This window comes from Beta vulgaris, chromosome 9 (genome assembly GCF_026745355.1).
Source record: "Beta vulgaris subsp. vulgaris cultivar EL10 chromosome 9, EL10.2, whole genome shotgun sequence".
In the NCBI taxonomy this organism is placed as follows: domain Eukaryota; kingdom Viridiplantae; phylum Streptophyta; class Magnoliopsida; order Caryophyllales; family Amaranthaceae; genus Beta; species Beta vulgaris.
This window is the reverse complement of record NC_079210.1, coordinates 4,630,841-4,654,499: the sequence shown is the minus strand read 5'-3', so window position 1 is coordinate 4,654,499 and position 23,659 is coordinate 4,630,841. Positions and strand designations below refer to the sequence as shown.

At 35.7% G+C, this 23,659-nt stretch overlaps 1 protein-coding gene and 1 long non-coding RNA gene across 2 annotated transcripts; one reads left to right on the top strand and one right to left on the bottom strand.

Annotated features, from left to right (window-relative positions):
• The first annotated feature begins 10,757 nt into the window (after positions 1 to 10,757).
• LOC104883274 (hypothetical protein) lies at positions 10,758 to 11,489 on the top strand. Its single transcript, XM_010667761.3, has one exon. It carries the CDS (start codon positions 10,919 to 10,921, stop codon positions 11,264 to 11,266), a length of 348 nt encoding a protein of 115 aa, XP_010666063.2. The 5' UTR covers positions 10,758 to 10,918; the 3' UTR covers positions 11,267 to 11,489.
• Positions 11,490 to 20,801: 9,312 nt separating this feature from the next.
• LOC125493388 (uncharacterized) lies at positions 20,802 to 22,205 on the bottom strand. The gene is made up of 2 exons (XR_007269938.2): positions 21,269 to 22,205; positions 20,802 to 21,147 (listed from the first exon to the last, which is right to left on the bottom strand). It is a non-coding gene; the product is annotated as an uncharacterized LOC125493388 (long non-coding RNA).
• Positions 22,206 to 23,659: the final 1,454 nt, after the last annotated feature.

The window sequence follows — 23,659 nt, the reverse complement described above, 5'->3', positions numbered from 1 at the left end:
TCAACAGTCATATGCGGAGATGATTTCCATCTGGAAACAAAAATAGTAAATCTCTTCATCCTCTATAGCATCATATGTTGACTCATCTACATCATCAGTTATCTCCTGCTTGCCGGATCGACCTTTGCCATGGCTTCTCGCGAGATCGATAAAAGATAAGGAATGAAATTTTTTCGTGCCTAATGAAGAAACAAAAAAGATAAATAAATGAATCCATGGTAAGCATTCTTCAAAATTTATGATATTTTCTTGTCTAATTACTAGTATTCTAATAATCATATGAATTTTTTAAATTGGACACCGAATGACTGGAAAAGAAAAGTAAAGGAAGGAGAGTTTGTTCCAGGTCGAATGGTTGATGCTCTATCTTATCTCTATTTTATAATGGAAGGGGGGAGCAATGGTGTCCTCTTTTAAAACGCCTATTTTGCCCCCCTTCTCTTTCTAAATTACAAAAGGAATGTCATAATCAAAATACCAAAAATAAATTTACAACACTCACAAATCACTTAAAAGAAGAAACTTTACAAATCACCCATACAATTGAGAAGATCACGTTATAAAAATCACGCAAATCACACAAATAATCAGGAAACTTTATTAAAACTTAAAATTAATATAGAAACTAACACTAATAACCTAGAACGTCAATACATATAAAAACATTTACAAAAATTTACTTACAAATCACTATTCTCAAGAACCATTCACAATTAATGGTGGGTCATGATAAAACATAGAGGTGTATTTGTAGTGAAATCAGAATTTAGAAATTAGACAGGAAAAAAATTATTTACTTTTTTTATAGTGTTTCCTATATATAATGAAACTTTTACATATATTTGGACGTATTTTTTTCTATTATATAATAGCGATAAATTATCAAGGTAAAATGGTATAAAATATCATTCAAGAATTAAAGTACAACATATCTCTATTATATAAGGGAAGGGGGGATCTATGGTGTCCCCGAATGAAGAGACTATCTTACCCCCTTCCCATTCTAAATTACAAATTCACTTACAAATCAAAGGGGGCTTCAAACAAAAATATCAAAAATATAATTATAATAATCACTCACAAGTCAACTAAAATCATAAAATTGCATAATTTACGTTATGCAAATCACTAAAATGAGGAAACTTTACAAAAACTTAAAAATTCACTAACAAACTACAACCTATGAAAAAATGGACTTAAAATCAAAGTGTCTACTTTCTTTACCATTTATGAAGTACTGTACTTAATTCAAAAATCAACTAAAAAATTATAATATTAGAAATCATAAATAAATTCAAAAAAATTTCTATTTTATTCATAGAATTTAACTTTGAAAAGTAAAAAAAAAAAAAAAAAATAATGGTGAGAGACTTAAGTGACAGAAACTAAGTCAATCAAAATTTGCAACTAAAAACAATTATACTTCGTATGTCTAATGTTCAAATTTTAACTTTTATGCCGGAGAAAATTGAGTTTTTGTTCGAAAAAAATTCAAGCACGCATCGCGTGCAAAAAATTCTAGTGCTCTATAGAGGAAAGACCATCCTAGGCATGTGTTAACAGTTGGGCGTACCGCTAGGATTACATCTGTTTGGGGAGATCCTGATTGGAGTAGTACTGCTCGAAAGGGTAGTGGCATGGATGATTAGTAGATGGAGGAGTTCGAGGCTAGGATAGCCAAAGGGTTAGAGAACAAATGATTCAAAAGATGAATTCGAAGATAGTTGCATTAGGTGAAGAAAAGTTTAAGGCTTTTGTGGCGCAATTAGGTCTTCAAGTACCAAATCAAACAAAGGAAGATGCGCTGGTCTGAAGTCCTCACACTCCAATTAATCCTAGTAGCTGTCACTCGAGGGACAACGAACCATTTGTGAACTTGCAGATATATATTTATTTTAAATCTTCTAGAATTATACCTTGATTAGGTTGTAATGGTGGTGCTAATTTGCATTTGGTAATATAATCTCTTACATTTTACCAAAAAAAAAAAAAAAACTTCTAGAATTATGATATTATGCGTCTAAGACATATAATTAATGATATTGTGTTCTTATTGGATGTTAAGAGTCCAGTTTCGTGTCGTTTGGCGTTAGCGGATGTCTCAGGGGCTGATCATTGCAGTTGAGGGTACCGTTCATCCACAAATGGAGTCATCATCACATCTTACGGCCGTGAAAGTGAGTGTTGGTGATTGTTTTTTTTCTGATTACGCAAATGCTCAAGTTCCACTACCTACTCCATTCATCACGAAACTCAGTCAAGCTATCAGTTCATTCATAGAATAGCCGAAAGAAAGAGTATTTTTAGTCTTAGATAATCAGGTAACTTATATTTAATATCTTGATTTATATAATAAGTAAGCTCGATTTATATAGTAAATAATCTTTATACATATATAATATGAATTAAAAAGAAGTCGAATTGAATTAGGAACATTTGTCTAAGGAAGGTGCGGTGAAAAAGAAAAAAAAATTGGTAGTGATCCTTGCACCGACGAGTCTGCACATAGGCACGTAGATCCTTTTATCGACTTGTCACTGGAAGATATGGATGATATTGTCAAAGATATGCACCGATTATTTTGCAACCGACCCTCAGATGAGCCTTTTAGTATGCAATTATCGAAGGGTACTGTTTTCAATTATGATAGGGATCAGATGGTCATTCTTTCACGATAAGATATTTTTCAACTTCTCACGGAATCATCGCTTAATGTATCCATTTTGCAAATATTTATGATGTGAGAATTCTCAAACTCTAAACTAATTAACATTGATTTTTATTTTTACTGTTTCTCCTAACTATAAGTAGTTGGAGTTTAGGCATTTGGAAGAGGAGTCTGAAGCAGATGGTGGTACTATTGGTTTCATTTGTCCAAGAATGATTTTGGAGACCATGATACTCAATCAACCAGATACCGTGATCAACTACATGGCAAGTTCAATGAAAGTGAATCAACATATGCATTTCATCCGATGTATGTACATTCAAAAGTATGTGAGTTAAACTAATTTTTACTTTGTTTTATATTTATGAACTTGTGGTTATATGAGTGTCACATTTTTCTTCATGCCTTAGGAAACATTGGATTTTTCTTGTAATTTTTCTATCTAAGAAAGTGGTAGATATATTTGATTTGCTCCAGAGAGATAGAAAATTAGCTATCAAGATGACGCTGAATAGTTAAGTTCATAGTTGTTATACATGTTAATTATTTTACATGCATTTTATGATATTTTAAACAATTATAAATGTTTATAGTAATTAATTGTTACACAATTTCTATACTTAGTGCATATTCAAGTTTCACGCGCCTTTAAGGATCCAATAAAGGAACTAAATTGTCTTGCATAACTATGCCGGTAAAACTTTTATGATTTTTGTATTTGATACACATTTTATAATTCTATTTAGGATTTTATTCCGATTCTAATATATATCTTAATTTTGGTGTAGTGTGCTCAACAATCGGGAGGAGCGAAATGCGGCTATTTCGTGATGAGATACATGCTTGAAATCGTCCGCTTGCACTATGATTCAAATCATTTACAGGAGGTATATGTATGTCGTAAATTTGTTATTTACAATTATAGAATTTTCAAGTATATTAATTAATTTCATATCTTTCTAAGATTTTCCACCAAGTGCTCAGCCACTCATAACTGAGATCGACGAACTCAAAGAACTTTTTGCAAAATACTTTGTAGCGATCGTCAAAGCAGCAAACTAACTAGTTAGTATATGTATTTGTAGGCTGGTCAATATTTTGTTGATTGAACCTTGTTGGTCGCTTGATTGCAATATTGGTTGCTTGCTTGAGATGTACTGGAACAGGTTTTGGTTATATATGCAAAATTTTTCCAACGATTTCATGGGTTGTCCAAATTACAAAGGAGACTCTGCCGAATTTTTTGCTCATAATTTATTAATGTAATGTTCATTTAGTTTTGAAGTTTAAGGTTTAGTATATGAAAAAAAAACAAAAAATATGAAGCTGAAAAAAAAATTATATGAAGCTGAAAAAAAAACAAAAAACACTCATTTGCGTCGCACGAGGAACAAGATGCGATGCAGATGTTGGCCATTTGCGTTGCATGTTGTTCCTCGTGCGATGCAAATGAGTGAATTGGGTTGCCGGCATGGCTTGGCAACACTCATCATTTGCGTCGCACATGGCATAACATGCGACACAGATGATGGCCATTCATGTTGTGACCTGTGCGACACAAATGAGTGAGGTTGGGCTGCTGGCATGCCATGGCAACACTCATCTGCGTCGCATGCTTGCAATGTGCGATACAGATGAGTGTTGTTAGGAATTGGTTCGATTCATCATCTGTGTCGAACGCAGATCGATGTGTGACGCAGATGTGTGCCATTTGCATCGCTTGTTACGCTGCATGCGACGCAGATGATTGACGCAAATGACTATTGTATGCATGGAAGAGGCATCATGTGCATCGTATGTTGCATCGTGTCTGACGCAAATAGCTCATCAACTGCGTCGTTTCCATGTTCGACGCAGATCTCCTTTCCCCATTTGCGTCGAGACTTGTGCCATCTAAGCCGAGTCCGAAGCAATTGTAGGTCCTAGGTCCGACGAAAATCGTTAATTTCGTACTAGTTCACAACTGGGTGTGGAGTCCTCTAAATGTCCCAAAACATGCTTTCATATGTTGGCTTATAACTCTTGGAAAAATCAAGACAAGAGAACGCTTGATGGCTGATGGAATTTAATTTGTAGTACAATGCAGTGTTTGTTGTGTGATACTGGTCAAGATGGGTGTTTGCATCTATTTTTTAGATGCCATTACAACATAAGCATTTGTGCCTATCATGAATTGGTTGCATATTAGTGTCGAAAATGATGAATGCATGTACACAACTTGGAAGGAATGGGGGAGATGTTAAAGAACAAAACGTCAACAACAAATTTGTTATGCTGCCTTAGCTACTACAGTCTATCACATTTGGAGAGCTAGGAATCATTCGTTATTGAACAATGCTATGGTGATGCCTGACAAAGTTGTTAAATGTATCAAAGATGATGTATGTTTGAGAGTCAAAACTAGAATGTCCGAGGCTTGGTCTTTTACTGTCACTGATTGGTTTTCTGCTCTTGTTGAGTAGGTTGTTTTTTTTCTTTCTGTGTTGTAAGTGTTTTGTTTCTCAGTAGAGGCTTGTTATAGTGAGTGGTGTTCTCTCTATTGATGGTGATTTCTCACTGATTTTAGTAATATATTTTTACATTTTACCAAAAAAAAAAAATTAAAGTTAAAGAGCATATCCGAGAAATTGAATTCTTCTTCTGAAATGATGAAGGACTAGCATATATTTTGGGCCCTTGACTTACGTCCAAAGTGGAAATTTTATATATGGATGTTACTTAACCGGGGCTCGCCCTGACTAGTAATCTAAGAAAGAGAAATATTCAAATATGTTCTAATTGTTGGCTCTGTAACAAGTATGAAGAAACAGAAGATCATCTTTTTAAAGACTGTCAGGTCGTATCCTATATTTGGGGGTATGTGCCCTTTGGGATAAGAGTCCACATTGATAGCATTATTCCGGTCAATGACTTGATGAAGTTATTCTGGAAAATCAACGGCAGCTACATTACTAGGATTAGGTACTTTGTAGCCACTATGTGGGCTATTTAGCTCCATAGGAATAATGTAATCTTCAGAAGTGTTGACATCTCACCATTTTCAATTATGTCTAACATGAATCTTCTACTGGTCGAGGAGGAAAAAAGAAGCGAATTCAAATAGTCAAATTCTATCACACGCACTTCCATAGCCCCTCCCTCTAATGATTACTCAATTAGATGGGGGACCTATCAAGGTGAAGTCTGCAATGTATGGTATTGGGTAGGTCGGGATCACGAATGGTCAAAAAGTTTTGGAAGGTAATGACAAAGTGATCACTTCTTCTGCTCTACAAGCTAAGTGGAAAGTCTTGCTCTTTTAAGGGATATGTCTGAAGCGTCGAAGAAAGGGATCTCAAGCATTAGAATCTTCACGGACTCTTTAACTCTTCTTCACCACTGAACGAATGACCATGTTCCATTTGAGTTATTTGATATGAATGATGTCAAAGCAAAATGCCGGATTTTCTATTTTGTGAAATAAAAAAGGTAAATAGGTCGGAGGTTCACCTTGTCCATAATCTACCTTTTGTTTTAGTGTTGTTTTGTCTTTGCTTGTACTTGTTATAAAAAATAAAAAAAAGAAAACAATGCAATATAAAAAATAGGACACTAAATTAGGTAAAAATACAATAATTTTTATTTTTATTTTAGAGAAGAAAAGCTTCTATAAGATGATTTTATATTAGACAAAACCACTACTTATTGGACAAATCAATTCTATGAGCCGATCGCTGATCATATAGCTCACTAAGCACTTTCAATTTAATTCTTGTAAGAAAGAATCATTTTATTATATCTACACCTGATGATGATGTTCAAATTTAGTTCAACAATATTCGTACTAGGACAACTTTGAAGTGTGAAAGTTTTATTCTCCTCATGGTGTTTCAACTAACCTTAAAAGAAATTCAAACAACGTAAGTATTAAAAACAAGTTCAAGAAAATTCAAGTAAGTTAAATTAACTTCAATTATGGGAATTAAAATAAGTTTTGGTGAGTCAGAAGTCCATAAGGAAGGTCCCAACACAGGTGATACCTGTGACTACTATGAATTCCTTTCAAGCACTGACAAAAGATGAAGTGACAGTAGGACAAATTATGTGTGAAATTGTGGAGAATGAAGCTGGGAGGGGTGAGAACCCTCCAAATTCTCATGAATAAAGTCCTCTGTTGGAATATAAGAGGCTTAAATGGCCCTGTAAAACATAAAGTAGTTAGGAATTTTATTCAGAACTATTCTACAGGGTTAGTTAGCCTCTTAGAAACAAGAGTAAAGGTTAGCAACATGGGAAACCTTTACTTAAATATATGTCATGGATGGTGTTTTACTTCAAACTCACAATTCCAAAAAAGGGGTAGAATTATTATGTTCTGGAACCCAAATTTCTTCCATGTGAACATTATCAAATGTACTAGCCAGTTAGTGCATTGTTATGTTAAGCCTACTAATGGCCAAGCAGAATTCTATGTTTCTTTGTGTATGCATTCAATGATGCTGGAGGTAGGAGGCAATTATGGGAGGATCTAAAAAGCATAAGGGTTAATAATGTAGCATGGATTTGGATGGGTGACTTTAATTGTGTTCTGAATATGGTGAATAGACTGGGTGCTCCAATTAGAGCAAGTGAATGTGCAGACTTTAGGAGGTGTGTGGAGAGCTGTAACATGGATGACATGAAGGCAACAAGGTGCTTCTACACTTGGAAAAATAAATAGGGAGAAGATACCAGGGTTTTTTCCAAGATTGATAGGGTCATGTGTAACATAGAGTGGGTGGAAGCTTATCAATCTACAGAGGCAAACTTCTTACCTAAAGGGGAGTTTGACCACTGCCCTATGGTCTGACTGCACACCCACAACAGAATTTTGGTAAGAAGCCTTTTAGGTATTTTGATATGTGGAAACATGCTGAAAATTTTGAGAGGATAATCCAGGAGTCTTGGAGTATAGAAGTGGTTGGCACTCCTATGTTTAAGCTCACTCAGAAGTTGAAAAAGGTGAAAGAGTCCTTAACGCTATTGAATAGAGAGGGCTTCACATATCTTCAAGCAAAGGAGCTTAAAATTGCAACAGCTCTAAGGAATTGTCAGGTCAAACTTCATCAACAACCTGGTAATGTTGAATTGAGAAAGCAGGAAGCTGAGGCAGCTCAAGAGCACAAAAGTGCAAATGAAGCTTACTTGTCTTTTCTGAAACAAAATGCAAAATCAGCATGAATAAAAGATGGAGACATGAACACCAAGCTGTTTCATAGAAGTATTAAGAGAAGGCAGATTCAGAATGCTGTTTTTGGCATTCATAATGATGTAGGAAATTGGGTGAACAAGCCTGATCAAGTCATTGAGGCTTTTCTGGATTATTACCACCATCTGTTAGGTGATAAATCTCAGCAGAGAAAGAAGGTGAAAACAAGCATAGTTCAGTGTTGGCCTGTTGTGAATACTCAGCAGTGTGCAAATCTTCTAAGATCTGTTACTAGAGAGGAAGTGAAACAGGCTTTATGGTCTATTCATGGTGATAAGGCCCCTGGGCCTGATGGGTTTGGAAGTCACTTTTACAAAGCATGTTGGCACATTGTAGGACCTGATGTCATTGCAGATGTGGTGGATTTCTTTACTCATGGAAGATTGCTAAAGGAGGTAAATTCAACTACAATCACCCTTATTTCTAAGGTGATATGCCCTAGTCATGTGGGGGACTATAGACCTATTTCTTGTAGTAATGTGATTTATAAATGCATTACAAAAGTGCTTTGTAATAGACTGGGGGAGATACTTCCTGACATTATCATGGAGAATCAAGGTGCATTTGTGCATAGTAGATACATCATGCACAATATTATGATCTGTCAGGACTTAGTGAGACATTATGGAAGGAACAAAACTAGCCCTGGGTGTATGTTGAAGATAGACATGAGGAAAGCCTATGACACTATTGAATGGGATTTCTTGGAGGAAATGTTGAGAGAGTTAGGTTTTCTAGGGAAGATAATTGATTTGATCATGACTTGTGTCAGATCTCCTAAATTTTCATCAATGATAAATGGTAGCCTTCATGGTTATTTTGCATCTCAGCAGAGAGGTATAAGGCAGGGGGATCCTCTATCTCCCTTGCTTTTTGTGGTGTGCATGGAATACTTTTCAAGAATTTTAAAGAAAGTGAGTGAAAGGCCAGGGTTCAAATTTCATCCTAAGTGTGCTCCTATGGGCCTTACACACTTATGTTTTGCTGATGATATACTACTGTGTTGTAAAGGGAATTTTCAGTCCATACTATTACTACTTAGAGGCTTCAAACTCTTCTCTGTATCCTCTGGCCTTCAAGCAAATGCGCAAAAATCTGCCATATATTGCACTGGTATGGAAAGTGGGGAAATATAAAGGGTCCTTGACATATCTGGCTTTGTGAGAGAATTCCTTCCATTTAAATATCTGGGGGTCCCCATCTGCTGAAAGAGGATATCCATTGCAGATTGTGAGAAGTTAACTGAAAAGATCATAGCTAGAATTCCAGTATGGGGGACTAGAAACATCTCATTTGCTGGAAGGGTTCAGCTAATCAATTCTGTGCTTCTAAGTATGCATTCCTACTGGGCACAAGTGTTTGTGATCCCTAAACATGTTATGCAAGACATTGAGAGAATTTGCAGGGCCTTTTATGGTCATGAGATTCATACAGCACCAAACCAGGTTATGTGAAATGGAGCAAAGTGTGCACTCCTAAAGCTGCAGGGGGTTTAGGTATCAGGAATATTTACCTATGGAATGTAGCAGCTCTTGGTAAATATGTCTGGGCTGTGGAAAAGAAGATTGATAACTTATGGGTGAAATGGGTCCACAATGTATATATTAAGCAGGGAACCTGGTGGGATTATGTTCCAAAAACCACATGTAGCTGGTATTGGAAGCAGCTTTGTAATGTTAAAGAGAAGTTGAAGAGACTCTTTACTGTTGCTCAGTTTCAGCAAATCAGAGCTACTCTATACAGGAGATTTATGGGAAGTTAACAGGTGAATATGAGAGACTCCAGTGGCGTCAGGTAATCAGGGGGAGAACAAGTTTACCCAAGCATCAGTTCTGTTCATGGTTAGCTATGCAAGGCAAATTACAGACAAAAGAAAACCTGTTTAGATTTGGGATCTGTGCAGATAATACATGCTTATTATGTGGGATGCAGGTGGAATCCCATGACCACCTTTTCTTTAATTGTCATTTCAGTAGAGAATGTATGATAGCAGTAAAGAGATGGTGTGATCTGAAAACTCAGGAGGTAACACTCCAGCGGATTGTTGAGTGGTTAAGTAGAAGACGTAGAGGAACCAAGTTCCAAAGATTGGTGCAAAGTGCTGCTGTTGAAGCAGCAGTATACATGATATGGCAAGCTAGCAATGAAGCATTATGGCTTGGTAAAGTAAATAGAGTTGATCATACTGTAAAGAAGATACAGGAGATAGTAAAATGTAGAGTCAGGAATGTTATACCAAAGAAAACGAGTCTTAGAGATAAGGAATGGTTTGAAGCCTTGTAAGGTGTTCTATCTTGTTCTGTTCCTCTGTTTGTTAGAGGAATTCTTGGGTGTAAGTGTAATGGTTGTTTTCTGAAGTAAATATAATCATCTCTTACTTATCAAAAAAAAAAAAAAACAATAATAAGTTTTGATAAGTTGAGTTTGAGAATAACGAGTTACACTTCTAAACAAACAATTTGGATAACATAAATCTAGGGAAAATAAGTTGTGATAAGTGAAGTTAAGATAAAGAATTAAGATATGCTTTCTAATTATTTTAATCATGGAGTGCGAGTATATAAAAAGTTTTTCATATCACCATATGCATCTGATACCACGTTTTTAGTACATAAGACAAACTTTCACTTCCACTCTTTATTTAGCTAATTCAATAATGCATATGTTTATACTTTATATAATGTCATTAAATATAATAATCTTAGTTAACATAAATATAAAAAGACAGGTCCATTCCATAGCTTCTATGATGGTCACAAGCACCAAGCAAGTAGGCAAAAGACCCACCACCACTATCAACTTGCCATTACATGACAAAAAAGGTAGTGAGACGACTCATTTAAAAGGGCAGAAGCATTCCCCCTTCTTTTCCATCCAACCACACTCACTCTCCTTTTCTCCCTTTCTTCCTCACTCTCACAAATTAAACATACACATTTTTCTCTCTTCTTCAACAAATTAAATCTTGTTTGTAGAATCTTAGGACTAGGTTCTATCAAATCTAAACCCAACAAAACATAAAAATGTTGCGTACACTGGCAGCTTTGAGGCAGCACATGATCACTAAAAGAAAGAGCCCTAAGGTTGCTGATGAGACCATGTTTAGCAACATTAGCATGGATGCTTCTGGCATGCCTATATATGGCGCTCCTCATGACATCAACCGAAGCACAAGCTCGCGGCACGCTTCGAACGGGCTTTCAGTTATTTCTACCATCTTTCGCATACCGTTTTCCATCCTTTCTTGCTTCTCGCAGCACCATGGCAACGCAAGTGATGCGATATGGGTATCTGGAGATATGGTCAGAAGTACTTCAGAGATTGATCATCTTATGATATGTGACAGTATGCGTTATGCAATTTTGATGTAAAAATTTATACAATTAGAACACCTTTTTTTTTCTTTTTAATTTATTAGTGGATCAATAGTAGAGGAGTGGGGATTTAAAAAAAAAAAACAAATGACAATATACACGAGTACATGTAAAAACTAAGAAGTATTATAAACTGCTGGTTGGTGTATGTAGTCTCTGTATATTCTTCTAGCTCATGATCTTGGATAATAATTAAGGTACTTTGTTTCTATTTTCTTTATTCTTGTTTCTCGACATATTTTTTTTTTTACTTGGAATTTGAGTTTGAGAAGTATTTGAAACTTTCTTTTTGGTGTTATAATTTTGGCCCAATGTGTTGCAAAAAATAATCTCTTAATTATGGTATGTTCTCTACAGCTTATTTTCAGTTCAGTTCAGTTCAGTTCAGTTCGGCTTTGGACAATACTTTTACTCTCAAATATTACTATTCATTTCAGTTCAGTTAAATTCAGTTGAGTTCAGTTCAATTCAATTCAGTTCAGTTCAATTCAATTCAATTGTTTTATGCCGAAGAGAACATGCCCTTAATCTATCGAACTAGTAAAAGGTTAACTAGGGCTGCGAAGGAGTCCATATCTTTGCCATGAACCTGTAAAAGCACGAATTTAACCTATTAATTCGTTAAGGAAATTAATAACCCGATATATATATTCTAAATACGTTTAGTAAATGTCCAAATGAGCTAAATCGAACAAGGTGCTCAATATTGTTTGGTGTTTAGGACTTTGTCTTTATGTATAAGATCATGATTCAGGAGTAAAATATGTTCACTTATTTCTACAAATTGGGCTGCAATAAATAACTAGAACGAATAATTTTATGACCTTTTTTCACTTCTTTTCTCTCACAAAGCTTGGGAGAGTTTTCCCTTTCCTTATGTTATAATGATTGACAACCCTAAAGGAGGATTATTGAGAAAAAGATAATTGAATCAATGAAGTGAACAACCTCCAACAGTGATCTGCTGCCCATTATCCATACATTCAAAATAATGTTATAGGTAGAATTCGATCCCAAATCATAGCCATATAATGCGACTGTCACGTGATTTCAGGAATCAAGCTAGTTATGGGTAATACGACATGCATTAGTGGAATTTGTTTCCCTAGTCATAGTATACGGGAACCCTATTAAGTGAAATTATAATGGAAAAATGCTTAACATAGTCATTAAGACCATGTTTCGATCACTAACTAAATTTCAAAGTCGAAATAATAAGCCGTTAATAGCATATATCAACTTATACATAATCTATTGATAGATCGGTTATAATCTTCATTCTATTTTTAGGAAATAATTTCAATTCTTATACATAGCTCTCAAGATTATGAATGATAAAAGTCTTTGAAAATGTTCTTTGTACCATAATTTTGTATCATCAAGACTTGCCATCTTTTGGTACATACGAAGAATAATAAATAAAAATTTTGAAATCATCGATGCACTACTTTGATATTTTTTATTAGTCACTAATTATTGGATAATATTATATGTAAAGGGATAATATTATATTGTAAAGGGTAGAAAGGTACTTTCATAGTCATATGTCTGTATTATAAACACTATATATATTGAATGCCAGGTTAACCTACAACAGGTTAACACACAATTATTCCCACACTTGTACATGGTATCAAGAGCCTAGGTTTTTTTTTCCTAAAAGAAAAAAAAAAAAAAAAAAAAAAACCTCCACTACCGAAATTTTGGTTTCATCGGTATTTTTTTTTTTTTTTCAAGAACCTGGCTATGGCGTCCTCTCAGCCTTCCGCTGCTACTCTGCCGCCACCGTCGGCCTTGTCTTCTGCCGCTCCGACCATCCTGTCGGCGCCGCTCTTCGCCGCACCGGCTACCGCCGCCGTCGTTTCGGGCGCAGCTCTGCAGCAACACGCTGCCTCTTTTCTTTCGCAGTCGTTGTTCGCTGCTGCACCACTTCCGTCGCCCATCCGCGACAACTCCGGCCATGTTCCGCCGATGAATGTCCACGGCTGGTCCATGTCAGGTCACGCCACCCCGTCGACCGCCCCTATTCAGATGCCAAGCCCTGCATCTTCCTCGCGAGTCCACCCACGATTTCCTCCTGGTTTTTCAAACCCCCAGTCGCCTATCCCTCTCACCGGTGCTGTGCACCCGACCGAGCCACCTTCACAGCAGGCCCCACCATATTCCGGCCACCCATACCACGCCAATGCGCCGTCTTTCTTCGGTCTTCCTCAGATTTCGGCCCCTAATCTTAGTAATTTGGTAACGATTACTCTTTCTTCTCCTGAAGATTATTTATTATGGAAAACCCAAATTACTTGTTTATTACTTGCCCATAATCTACTTGGTATGGTTGATGGTTCTGCTAGTATTCCCTCTGCAACTGTTCTTGATGCACATGGTGTTTTTATTCCTAATGATCAGTTCTATGCATATTTGCGTATGGATCAACAAATAAAATCTTGGATTTTTGCCACACTCTCTATGGATGTTTTTGTAGATGTGCATGATTTATCTACTTCTGTGGAAATTTGGACTCGTTTACAAACTAGATTTGGCTCGATCAATGGAATTAAAGGGTCGTTTGACACGTATTAAAAAGACTGCTTCCCAGACTATAGATGGATATTTACGTGAGATTAAGGTGATTGCTCGTACTATGATTATTCATTCTGACTTTCCTGCGGAATTTTGGGTTGATGCATCATATACTGCCACTTACACTATCAATAGATTACCCAGCTCGGTTTTAGGGGGTGTTTCTCCTTTTGAAAAATTATTTCATCGTCCTCCTTCCTATCAATTTTTGAAAACATTTGGATATGAATGCTTTCCTTTATTTCTGGACTCTAAAAATCACAAACTGCAACCTAAATCTAAAACCTGTGTTTTTATTGGATATGCATTGGAATATAAAAGGTATCGATGTTTTGATCCTACTACCAAGAAAGTCTACACTAGTCGTCATGTCTTGTTTCATGAACATAAATTTCCATATCGTGCTTTGGTTGGTCCTGTATCTCATGAATCTTACACGTCTCCTAGTGTCTTGACTGCTGACTGGTCTCCCACGAATGTCACACCTGAGCTGCCCTCGGCTCCTGTGCCTCTTTCCGTGTCGACCCACGTGTCTGTTTCCCCTGCGCCGGTCTCTCCCTCACCCAGCTCTGCTGTGCCTCGTGCTTTGTCTTCGGGCACTGTCCTCCCCTCGCCCAGGTCTTCCCAGCACATTGCCTCGCCAGCGCACGCTATTTCCACAGGCTCGCCAGCGCATACTGGTTTAGCAGCCTCGCCAGCGCACGCTGGCTCAGTCGCCTCGCCCATTCACCCTTGTGTGTCGTCTCCCCACTCTGCACTGGCTGGCTCCCCCGCTTGCACAGAGTCCGCAACGTCTGCCCACGACCACTCATCGTCGCATGGTCTTGTGTCACCCCCCATCACCCCTCCTCCCTCGTCTTCCGTCACTAATCATCATCCGATGGTTACGCGCCTAAAAAGTGGTGTGTCTAAGCCTAAAATCTTCATGAACTTAAAAACTGATATAACTGAGTCTGAACCTACTAATTTTAAACAAGCATCTAAAGACTCACGTTGGCGTCAAGCTATGTTAGATGAATATAATGCTTTGATTACAAATGACACCTGGGAGTTGGTACCTCGCAACTATGATAAGAATTTACTTGGTTGTAAGTGGGTTTACAAGATTAAATATCGTTCTGATGGTTCTGTGGAGCGGTTCAAAGCCAGACTTGTTGTTTTTGGCAATCATCAACAGGCAGGTATTGATTACTTTGAAACCTTTAGTCCTGTTGTTAAACCTACTACTGTTCGCTTGGTTCTTACTATTGCTGTTTCTCTTAAATGGTCTATTCGTCAGTTAGATGTCAAAAATGCTTTTCTTCATGGTTTTCTTAATGAAGAGGTTTATATGCGTCAACCTCCGGGTTTTATTCATCCATCTAAACCTACTCATATTTGTCGTCTCAGAAAGTCCATTTATGGTTTGAAACAAGCTCCTAGGGCCTGGTTCTCCAGGTTTAGCAACTTTCTTTTATCTATTGGTTTCAAGTGCAGCAGTTGTGACACTTCTATGTTCACTCTCAAATATCGTGGTCATCTCATTATTCTTCTATTATATGTTGATGACATTGTCCTTACTGGTAGTAGTCCTCCTCTTGTTGCCAAATTCATCTCTGTTCTTTCTTCTCAATTTGCTATGAAGGATTTAGGGGATCTTCATTATTTCTTAGGTGTGCAGGTTGTGCGTACTCCTTCTGGTTTATTTTTGTCCCAATATAAGTATGTTTCTGATTTACTTCGTAAATTTCATCTGCATACTGTTAAACCAGTTACCACTCCTGTTGTCTCTAGGGTAACATTGTCTCTGCTTGATGGAGAACTTCTTGCTGATCCCACAGATTATCGTAGTATGGTTGGTGAATTGCAGTACTTAATTATGACTCGTCCTGATATTGCTTATGCTGTTAATATGGTGTCCCAGTTTATGCATGCTCCTCGTACTACTCACCTTCATGCTGTGAAAAGAATTTTCAGATATTTGCAGGGCACTTTGGATTATGGGTTGTATTTATACAGCAGCAGCTCTCCTACTATTATTATTGCCTATTCTGATGCAGATTGGGCAGGATGTCCTGACACACGGCGTTCTACTACTGGCTATGCTGTTTTTCTTGGGAAGAATTTAATTTCCTGGCGTTCTAAAAAGCAACCTACTGTCTCCAAATCCTCCACTGAAGCTGAATACATGGCAATTGCCTACACAGCTGCAGAAACTATTTGGCTCAAGCAACTTCTTGCTGACATTAGCCATCTTTCTCTCTCACTCTCTTTCTCTCTCAACCGTTCTTCCTCTTCTCCTACTTATCTCACTGCTAATCCAGTTCATCATGATCGTAGCAAACATATCGATGTTGACTATCACTTTGTTCGAGAAATGATTGCCAAGGGAGGTCTTATTGTTCGACATGTTCCTACACAGTCTCAGGTTGCCGACATCTTTACTAAAGGCCTATTTACTGACTTGTTTACTAAACACCGTACCAATCTATCCGTTGTTTCACCCCGTAAAGATTGAGGGGGTGTATTGGATAATATTATATGTAAAGGGATAATATTATATTGTAAAGGGTAGAAAGGTACTTTCATAGTCATAGGTCTGTATTATAAACACTATATATATTGAATGCCAGGTTAACCTACAACAGGTTAACACACAATTATTCCCACACTTGTACACTAATTAATTGTTTTAGAAAGTTGATACTCTCATTAAGATAATCAAACAACTTCTTAAATATATGATTAGTGTATGTAAAAGTCGAAATACTACACCTAATAAAGAATGAATGAAGTTACTTCTAACATCAATATGCTTCGAAGATACTTATATATGTTTGATTTAATAACATCGAATTCACGAGGACAAAATTTTTTTGCATCGTTTCAAAAGATACACAAGAGATAAGGTCCCATATTAGTTATAAACGAAGATATGGGAACCAATTCTGTATGCACCTTTTTCTTGCATTTGGTTCAGAGAGCACTTATTGGAATATATTCTGTGCATATCTTTCCCTGCAATACCAAACAATGTCTCCTTTCTAACATGATTATCTGAACAGTACCATGCTATTAAAGTATTACAATGTAATCTTTTTACTCCCCTCCCCCAAAATTCTAACAAGAGTTCAAGAGTACCTGTATAACTTCTCCACCTAGGACCCAATTCAATTACATTTGTAAAAACAATTGATATCTGATTAGTTTTTCAGTATATTTTTATTTTCAATTTTTATACGATTATCTAATTATCTTCATAATTACTTCTATCATTACAAGTCATATACCCCCTAACTCCCTCTGCCCCTTAAATCTCAATCAGATGTTTGGGATAGGAATTGAACCCTATACTTTGCTAGGAAATATAGAAAAACTCACCACTTAAACCAACCCCAATTTTTTATATAATTGTGTTGAAACTATAGCAAGAGAACGATTATGATATGGTCCTTGAGTTTAAATTACAATTAATAATAAAAAAAAAATTAAATTACTATCTTATTAGTAACTTCATTGTTTCAGTTACGTAATTTACGTACAATAAAGATGTTAAGCAAGTAGATTGCTATGTAAAAACTTTTCCTCTATTTTTGTTTGTCTTCTTGGTTTTATTTTTTAATTAGTTATTAGGGTCGGGTTATCCCCCGAGTAAGAAAAAAATTTCATTTATTAATATAATACTTTATGATAATAACACTACATACAACTTAGTGGTTAAGACTTTCGTATATGTAATTGAGATCTCGGGATCGAACCCCTATACTATGCAATTTCTAAATTTTTTTATTGTACATAGATTACATGTACTAAAATTCCCTAGGGAGAGTGTCACGTGACACAGTTTCTTGTTCATGTACGTCTTTTAATATATTTGTATAGATACTAAAGAGGGGAAAGACTTACATTTGACTTTCTGGTGAGTACAATAAATATATCAAATGTGCATCTAAAAAAACGATGATGTATCAACTCGTCGGTTGGACAAACTCTTCTAACCAGGTTCATAATAATTGCGTGTTATGATAACTTATTGGGGAAACAGCACATAACAACAATAGAATCAAACAGTAATTTCATTGATGTTAATGTATACAAAATATAGTTTTGCTCATTGACTTTCTAGCTTTAATTTGTTGACAATGGAGAGAATTGACAAAATTCCAAAGAGGGTAAGAATCATGATTAAGGGAGGAAAATGTAAAGAAAATCACTTTCATTGAATATATAGTCAATCCTCACTACAAGGATGAGCAAAATGCTAGTATGAATATCATTCAATTCATGTTAAAAGTGAAAAGAATATACCAAGCTTGATATATACTCAAATAGAGTAATAATAATGAGTGATGTGGTTCAATCTATATCCATATTAAGTGGGAAGCAAGCAAGGGAAGTAGACAAAGCAACCACTCCCAATTTGATTTAGGTTCCTATAATTGGGAACAAAAATCCCACTACCCTTGTCATTATGACTTGAGTACATGCACTTCATGAATCATGAAATTAATCTCCATTATATTTATTAATTGTGATAGGTTCACTAAAGTTTTGTCAACTCCTACTTTCAATTTACCCATCTATATTCGTTCTTTCTAGAAAAGTTGAAGGAATAAGCTTAGGCAAGAAAGTCAACTAATTATGCACAAGAAAACCTTCTCCAAACATTTTTCAGGTTATTTACAAAGTGGTTTTTGATAAACTAGATGGCAACTTAAATCCTTAAAGGACCACCACCTTTGCCGACTGGTTCAATAGACATGTATAGTCCATAAGAAAAAAATTGTTTCATTGAGACCATGAAGTTTTTCAATCAAATAAAATTGCATTTTCACACAAACACCAAATATACATACTTTAGAAATGGATTATTTTAGTTGTTTTTAATTTAATTGATATCCTGATTAGGAGGTCAAATTATAGGTTATGATCTAGTGGTTGTTTGGTATACATGAAAATCTTTTGATTATTAATAAGCATATCTTTTGATTGTAAGAGCTTGCTAACCATATTAATTGCATATAATATCTCAAACCAAATGATTATTGCCATTAAGAACTCAAAATCACCAAGCTCATTTGTCGCTAAGGATTTAGTTTCACTTTTTATTGTAGAATCAAGATCATTTTCTGATACTTCAAGTAAAGCTTCTCTAAAATCTGACATTTGAGATCTTATAGATTTAACACTATCTACACAATTCTCCCAACGAGTGGATGACAATAACTTTGGAGTCAATCCTTTTACATTATCTTTCAAAAGTTGCCACCTTTTAGTAGAATTTTCATAAATTGTATAAATTCGTTGAATAACTCCAAAAAATATTTAGCTTTACCACATTAGTTATCCATATCACACAATGCTAAATTAAGACTATGACAACCACAAGGAGTATAAAATGCTCTCGGATTAAAGTCTAAAAACTTCTTTTGAACACCTTGATGTTTTCCTTTCATATTTGATCCATTATCATATCCTTATCCTCGTGCATCAAATATGTTAAGATTAAGATTTTTCAGCTCGCTTTGTAAAACTTTAAAAGTCCTTGACCAGTTGTATCATTCACATTTAAAAATCCTAAAAAAGATTCCTCAATTCTAATAGAGAATTTGAAGAAACATCAACATATCTTATTATCAAAGACATTTGCTGTTGGTGGCTAACATTGGGTGTATAATCGAGTATCACGGAGAAAAATTTTGCTTGTTTGATTTTTTTAATGATTTCAGTTTTTATTGCACAAGCAAGCAAAAGTATTAACTCGTTTTGGATGTTATGGGCAAGATAATGCAAGTGAACATCGTCATTTATAACACGTCTTACATGTTCTTGAACAATAGGGTCAAACTCTGCTAACATTTCAATTAAACCCAAAAAAATTACCATTGTTATTTTAGTACAATTACTCTTTAGAACCCCCAAAAGGCCAAACTATGTTTAGCAAGTAATTTCACTATTGAAATGATTCTTTTCAAAACATTCTTCCAGTGCTCTTTCTCTTTTTCAATTAGATTTTGAGTTGTTTTATCTATAGTTTCATTTTTATTTAGCCTCAAACGCAGCTCATACCAAATAGCCATATTATTAACATGTTACATGCCTGTCTCGTGCTATCTCAGTCTTTCACCAATATGTGCCCAATCATTAATATAAAATCCTTGTTTGTAAATTGACCTCTACTAATCCCTCTTTTGAAAACCTTACAAGAAAAACAAAATACTTTATCAAGCTCTTTTGAATAGATAAGTCAATCTCTATCGCACTTCTCTTCATTAGATAAAACTCTAGTGTATGCATTAGCAGTAAATCGTCTAGAATATTTGTCTATAGGACCCTTCACAATAATAGAAAGATCTTTTTTAGGACATTTCATTACTAATACATCAATCATTTTAGAATCAAGGGGCATCCCAATTTCTTGGATCAAATATATCAAACAAAGATTCAAATGGGGTTTCTTGCTTTCCATTGTCATTACTATTATACTCCACATCCTCATCATAGTCATTGTTAGAAACAACATTTTGATTATCCAAATTATCATTTTCAATAGGCACATCACCTCTATTTTCGAGTCCACATTTTGATTCTCCATATCAACATTCTCGTTAGTAACCTCATTTTCAAGAACTTCATCATTTATCTTCTCAATATTTTGATTATCAACATGAATATGAGGCTCTTTTATAATAAATTTATCAAGAGCTCCTATTTGGGATTGAGTTAACTCCTCAAGCCTTTTTTTTTCTTACGTTTTTCATGCCCAGATTCATACTTTCTAGTTTTAGGAGGCATGGGAAAAAAACAACTAAAGTGTAAATCACACAATCAACAATTTAAGACGTAAATAAAAGTGAAAAAAACGAGCGAAAACCTGACAATTAAGCAATAATTCTCCAATTTGTGATGAATATTCCTCAATTAATCAATTATTAAGCACTAATTTCAACCTAAAAAATCAATGAAAAAAATCTCATTAAAATATACACAATACCATTAATCCTTAAAATTATAAAACATTACTTCTAGTACAAAGAACATAACTGAAAACTACACAAAATTTTACCTACTAAAACATATAATACTACTCCTAGTACAAAGAACATATACTGAAAATATAAAACTATAAAGCCACTAAGGCACTAAGTGAGTAACAATTCATATGGTCATACACTCATACCTGATGCGGTGCTGCCACTGTGCCACATCTAGTAGAATTTTTTTTTTTTATTTTAGAGGGGAGCCACATCTAGTAGACTAGTACAGCTGTACAGTACTAATCGTCTTCTTCAAGTTCATATGAAGCAAATGTCCATGAGTTACTGTAAGAAAATTCCAACCATTTCAAACCAAAAATTAAACACAACAAATTGATAATTGATAAACACAATCGAATAACTAGTGAATAATAATTAGTGTAGATATTTAGAATTTAGGATTCACCTGTCTCATACTTTCATCTCTCTATTTTAATTTCTTCGAAGTTCGACTTCGACGGTCGACCGCAAATTTCACGAATCTTCTGTTCTTCACTTCGACCGCAAATTTCACGAATATTTAGAAACATAAGATATTCAGTTCTTCACGGATCACGATTCGACTTCACGAATCTGGTTTCTTCTGCCTCTCCAAATTTCCAGAAATCAAAAATTAACAAAAATTTGAAGGTATGAATTTCGATTTTTTTTGTCTGAGAACTAATTGATAATTAATGAAAAAATATAAATGAGTTAAAAATATATAAAGAGTGAAAAAATAAGCCGTTAATTGAAGATTGAATGGAGAAATCATAATTGATATTTTCATATTCTAGGTAACGGTTGATAAGGAATGAGTGAGAGAATTTTAAGAAGTTGTTAAGAGAAATTGAGAAATTAAGAATTTAGAAGATTTTTAAAAGATAACAAATTTCTGAAAATTGGAAAGAGAAATTAGGGGAAGTTAGAGAAGAACGTGGTTTGTTTCATGTTTGCAGTTTACACACCGAGATTGAAGAATGAAGACAAAGAACTGGAAGAATTTTTTTATTTTTTTTAAAAGTTGGGCTGTAATATTTGGGAATTGGGCCCTCAAAATTTCGGGGCCCTGTGCTGATGGTCTGTTTGCACAGGCCATTGGCCGACCCTGCTCCTTAATTCCATGATAGTATAACTTCCTCAAAAGTAAGGATTACTTTGTTGGCAACATATTTATCTTCTTCTTTGAGAAGGGAAGAAAATTTGATAAACCTAATTAGATACAAGGTTTAGAATGTTCCAAACAACAATCCAATGTGTAAGTTGTGTAATTTCCCTTGACTGGGATTTCTCATTCATTCACATTATGTAGGTTTCATTACAACCTCTACTATGAGAATCCACACTTGCTATATTTACACAATAGATCACAATCATATGCACATAATATATAAACAGAGGATATTAATATATATTCTCTAACACACCCCCGCAGTTGGAGCAGGAGGAGGCCGGATGCTCAAACTGGATCTGAAGTCAAGAAACAGTTATCGAGGAAGCCCTTTTAGTGAAGATGGTTGCATATTGATAAGGAGAGGGAACATGAAGGATGCGAACATGACCCAAATCAACCTTTTCATGAACAACATGAATATCCATCTCGATGTGCTTGGTGCGCTGATGATGAACAGGATTGCTGGCTAAATATATGGCAGACACATTATCACAATAAACAAGGGTGGCCTTACGCGGAGAGCAATGAAGCTCAAGAAGAAGGTTCTGCAACCAACAAGTTTCAGCAACGATATTGGAAACACCTCTATATATAGCTTTAGCACTTGAACAAGAGAGGGTGGCTTGTCGTTTAGCAGACCAAGAGATAAGATTGTCTCATAAGAAGACACAATACCTCGAAGTGGAGCGGCGGGTATCGGGTGATTCGCCCCAATCAGCTTCAGTATAAGAGATTAATTTATTCGGGGAAGATGCATACAAGTGTAACCCATTATCAAGAGTGCCTTTGATATAGCGAATAATGCGCTTTAGAGCGTTGAAATAAGGTCACGAGGAGCATGCATGAAGAGACAAACTTGTTGAACGACATATGCAATATCAGGTCGAGTGAAGATGAGATACTAGAGAGCCCATGCAAGGCTCCGATAAAGAGAATTGTCAAGGACTGGTGCACCATCCTCAACACTTAGTTTTGATTGGGTATCACCAGGAGTTGTGACACTTTTAAAATTACTCATTTTCGCCCTGTGAATGATTTCCTCAGCATACTTCTTTTGACAGAGAAACATATTACTCGTGGAGCGCTGAACGGAAATCCCCAAAAAGAAGCTCAATTTCCCCAAATTCGTCATACAGAACTCAAATTTGATCATATCATTGATGCGGTTTTTGAGAGAGTCTAAAGATGCAGTCAACACAATATCATCGACATATAATAACAAATATTCACTATGTGATATATGATGATAAATAAAGAAAGAGATGTCAATGCGACTACACATAAAACCAATATGCAACAAAAACTAAGCGAATCTATGATACCAAGCCCATGGAGCCTGCTTGAGTCCATAGAGAGACTTCCGAAGGCGGCAAACATGAGTAGGAGCAGAGGGATCCACAAACCCCGGGGGTTGATGCATATAAACAATTTCATTGAGAGGACCGTGCAAGAAAGTATTCTTGACATCTAATTGGTGAATCGGCCAATTCTTACCCATAGCAATGCTCACAACAGTGCGAATGGTGGCAGGTTTAAAAATTGGACTGAAATTTTCATCACAATCCACCCCGCCTTGTTGAGATTCACCATTAGCAATAAGGCAAGCCTTATAGCGATCAAGTTCACATGTGTCCCTATATTTAT

Bases quoted from the DNA above. Each gene is read 5' to 3' on its own strand.
- LOC104883274 (XM_010667761.3), top strand. From the start codon at position 10,919: ATGTTGCGTACACTGGCAGCTTTGAGGCAGCACATGATCACTAAAAGA.